The sequence below is a fragment of the Corvus brachyrhynchos genome, unplaced genomic scaffold (genome assembly GCF_000691975.1).
Source record: "Corvus brachyrhynchos isolate BGI_N302 unplaced genomic scaffold, ASM69197v1 scaffold200, whole genome shotgun sequence".
NCBI lineage: Eukaryota > Metazoa > Chordata > Aves > Passeriformes > Corvidae > Corvus > Corvus brachyrhynchos.
The window spans coordinates 4,440,017-4,443,298 of record NW_008236184.1 but is presented as its reverse complement, the minus strand read 5'-3'; the positions used below and the strand labels follow the sequence as shown (position 1 = coordinate 4,443,298).

The following is a 3,282-nucleotide window of genomic DNA, read 5'->3' as shown; positions in this document are numbered from 1 at the left end:
TCGCCCCCCCCCCGCTCTGCGTCTCCTTGATACTCCCAGCCTCTGTGGCGGCCACCAACTCCTCCTCAACCGACGTCAGGCTGCAAGAGACATGTGCCAGCATGAGGCTGAGCCCCTGCCCCTCACCTGCCCCTGCCCATGGCTGGGCCCACTCACCAGTGCTGGACACTCTCAAGGGTCAGCTCATTCAGCTGCAGCTCCCCAGGCACCAGGTTCTCTGTGTCCTCCAACAGGCTCTCATCAAAGGACACAGTTGGTGGCACCTCAGATTCGTACCTGTGGGCACCCAGCACAGCTCTGCCTCCACTTGTCCCTTGCCGGCCACTGCCACCCAATGGCAGCAGGGCCGTACCCGGCAGAGAGGCTGCGACTGCATGGAGCCATACTGGTGGCTCTGGATGAAGCTGCTGTACTCAGTGGCAGGGTCGATGGCCTGGATGGCACTGGCAATCTCCTGGTGCATGGCCAACATATCCTCCTGTACCAGGCTGCTGATGCTGCAGTACTCTCTGAGGATCTCCTTTCTGTGGGAGCACTGCTGGTTCTGGGGGGCCATGGGGGTGCCCAGGGGTTGGAAGTGGGGTGCAGGGCACAGGATGGGCAGTGGAGCATGGGATGGGCAGAGGGGCACGGGATGGGCAGGGGGGCAGGCAGGGCTCTTACAGGACGAGGACCATCTCCTGCTGCAGACTGTAGAGGGACTGATGCAGGCTGGGCAGTGCCCGCTGGTAGTGGTGCTGGTGGTGCAATGCAGCCGCCTGCACAGCCAGCACATACTGGTTGTGCAGGGCATAGAGCTTCCAGAGGCTACGCACATACTTCTCCTTCGCCTTGTCCCGCTCCTTGTCTGTGGAGAGAGGCTGTGGAAAACCCCAACTGCCAGCACATCACCTGTCCCAGCACTGGGGCAGGGGTCAGAGGTGAAGGCTGGGAGAGGGTCCCAGGGCAGGCAGGGGGACCAAGCCTGGAGCGGTTACACTGTGACACAGGGATGCTCCTGACCCACAGCATGGTGTCCCAAGGCCCCCAGACTTTTGCCTGGCTTCTTGGGGACCAGGCTGGGCCCTCCTCTATGCTGCCCACCCCCAGAACCCCCACCCGCTCCAGGCTGGGCTGTAGTTTCCACAGAGTGTGGGGTGCTCCAGCCATCCTTGACGCGTGAAGGAAGCTGGGAGGTCACACAGGGGACAGGGGCCAGGCTGGCACCTTTGCTGGCCTCCTGGTACTTGCGCTTGGCCTGGGCGCTGTCACGTGCCAGGCTGCGGTACTGTGCCTTCAGCTTCTCCATCTCCTGCTGCGTCGTCTGGAGAGGGACACAGTCAGGGAATGGGTCCAGCACATTCTCTTGTTCCCCTGCTGGCTCCAACATACCCGGCTATACTCCTGGCTGAGCTGTTGCCACTGCTCGCTGAAGGCCTTGCGCAGCTGCTGCTTGTCGCGGATGAGCAGGCTCAGCCTGGCCAGTGGCCCCGCCGCCAGCTCCTCCGCATGCCGCCGCAGGATCTGGCTCAGCGTCTCTGTCCGGCTCACTAGCACCCACCAGGACTGCAAGAAAGGGAGTCAGGGATAGCACAGAGATGGCATCCTCCAGCACCACACTGGGCTCTGCAGGACACAGTCCTACTCTGGGGCATCCCTACCTTCTCAATCTGACCACCACGATCACCATGGAGCTGCCAAGTGCCCTCCTGCTTTTCCAGCTGGGAGAACATGTGGTGCAGCATTCCTCCATACTCCCGGTCACTCTTGGCCCGCTGTGACATCCACTTCCTCATCAGCTCCAGGAGGCGCAGCTCCCCATCCTGCAGCCGCAGCAGTGCACTGTGCCCCTGTGGGCACCACAGCTCCGGCCCGAAGCCCATGGCACCACTGTCCGGCCAGGGGAAGTCTGCGGGGCACCAGGACAGCCTGAGCCACAGCTGCTGCCCTGCACTGCCTGCACCAGTGGCCTTTGCATTTCACACCCTCCTGTCCCATCATCCGGTCTGTGCAGCAGAGATGACCCTCCCCACCCCCTGCAAACAGCCTTGCAAAGCATTTTCAAAGCAGAAGGATGAGTGCTCCAAGCCCTGTGGGAGCTGGGGCCTGTGGGGATGGTGCTGGGAAGGAGGAAGTGTGGGGTCATACCCAGCAGTGTCACCTCTGCCATGCACATGGCTGCTCCCCAAGGGCAGCGCGGCTGTGCCCCCCACCCAGCAGCAGCCCCTCCTCTCTGGCAGCTCCAGCCCTGTCCTGTCCATTGGCACTGTCACCTCTGTGCCCACAGTGTGGGAGGTCCCAGGGGCTGGGACACTGGTGGGAAGCCAGCAGGAGCAGAAGAGGGTGCTGAGCCCCAGAAAGAGGTGCTGAACCTGGATACATCCCAGCACACACGACTCCAGTAAAGCCACTGGGAGCCAAACTGATCGCAGAGGCAGTCCCAGGGTGCCATGCCCTGAAGCAAGAGTGCAGCAGAAGCAGGAGAGTGCTGGGGCACCTCCCTGTGCAGTGCAGGATGTCGCCTGGCACAGCCCTTGACCTCACCAAGACCGCCCCCCCAGCCCTACAAAGGAGTCCCCTGTCCCTGCTAGTACCCCACCAGGGCACAGTCCTTCCAACCTACGTCTGTTGCAAGGTCTTCGTTGTGAGGCTGCTGCTGGCGTCCTGCTGGGGCCGGGACTGGCGCGCTCTGGACCTGGTGCAGCTCTGGCTCTTGGGGAGGAACAGGAAACCCAGTGCTGACCATACAGCCATTGCGAGATTTCCTGCACTTCCTCCCCTCCCTGCCAGTCCCCGAGCCAGCAGCTGACGCCGGCACACAGCTCTGCTGCAGCTGGGCAGCTCCCAGCCCCACCACCCCTCTCAGCTGTCTCCGACCAGGGTCTGACACCACCAGGTCCAGTCCTGTATACCTAGGGCTCCACTGCTCCTCCGGAATCTTCACTCAGCACCAGTCCCACCCAGCAAAGCCCCCCCAGCCATGCCAGGTTCTGCCTAACTCTTCGCCCCACTCCATGCTCCTGTGTCTCCAAGAGACTGCAGGACCTGAGGGTGCAGTCCCACTAAAGGGTGGCCACCTTGTCACCATTCCCGAGCCTGGCCCTTGTGACTGTGAAAGGCTGCAGGACAGAGCACCCACTCACAGACACCCACAGTACCATGCCCCAGCCCTTGCTGCCAGCCTGCATCCGCATAGCTAGGACCACAACTCCCTGTGGCAGCCCTGGGCACCTCCCCTTCAAAGAGCTTCACTGGTGCCACGGTGGCACTGCTCAGCCCTGGCAGCTGCATCAACAGGGGCAG

The 3,282-nt window shown here is 62.6% G+C and overlaps 1 protein-coding gene across 1 annotated transcript in view; it reads right to left on the bottom strand.

Annotated features, from left to right (window-relative positions):
- FES (FES proto-oncogene, tyrosine kinase) overlaps nucleotides 1-3,257 on the bottom strand; it is a 6,422-nt gene extending 3,165 nt beyond the window's left edge. Inside the window, exons 1-8 of the mRNA XM_017736884.1 lie at nucleotides 2,599-3,257; nucleotides 1,641-1,888; nucleotides 1,372-1,545; nucleotides 1,207-1,303; nucleotides 664-847; nucleotides 387-524; nucleotides 157-276; nucleotides 5-80 (exon numbers count right to left, since the gene is read on the bottom strand). Of these exons, the coding sequence (XP_017592373.1) occupies nucleotides 5-80; nucleotides 157-276; nucleotides 387-524; nucleotides 664-847; nucleotides 1,207-1,303; nucleotides 1,372-1,545; nucleotides 1,641-1,888; nucleotides 2,599-2,725 (1,164 nt within the window). The 5' untranslated portion in view covers nucleotides 2,726-3,257. The remainder of the gene's footprint in view (nucleotides 1-4; nucleotides 81-156; nucleotides 277-386; nucleotides 525-663; nucleotides 848-1,206; nucleotides 1,304-1,371; nucleotides 1,546-1,640; nucleotides 1,889-2,598) is intronic.
- Nucleotides 3,258-3,282: the final 25 nt, after the last annotated feature.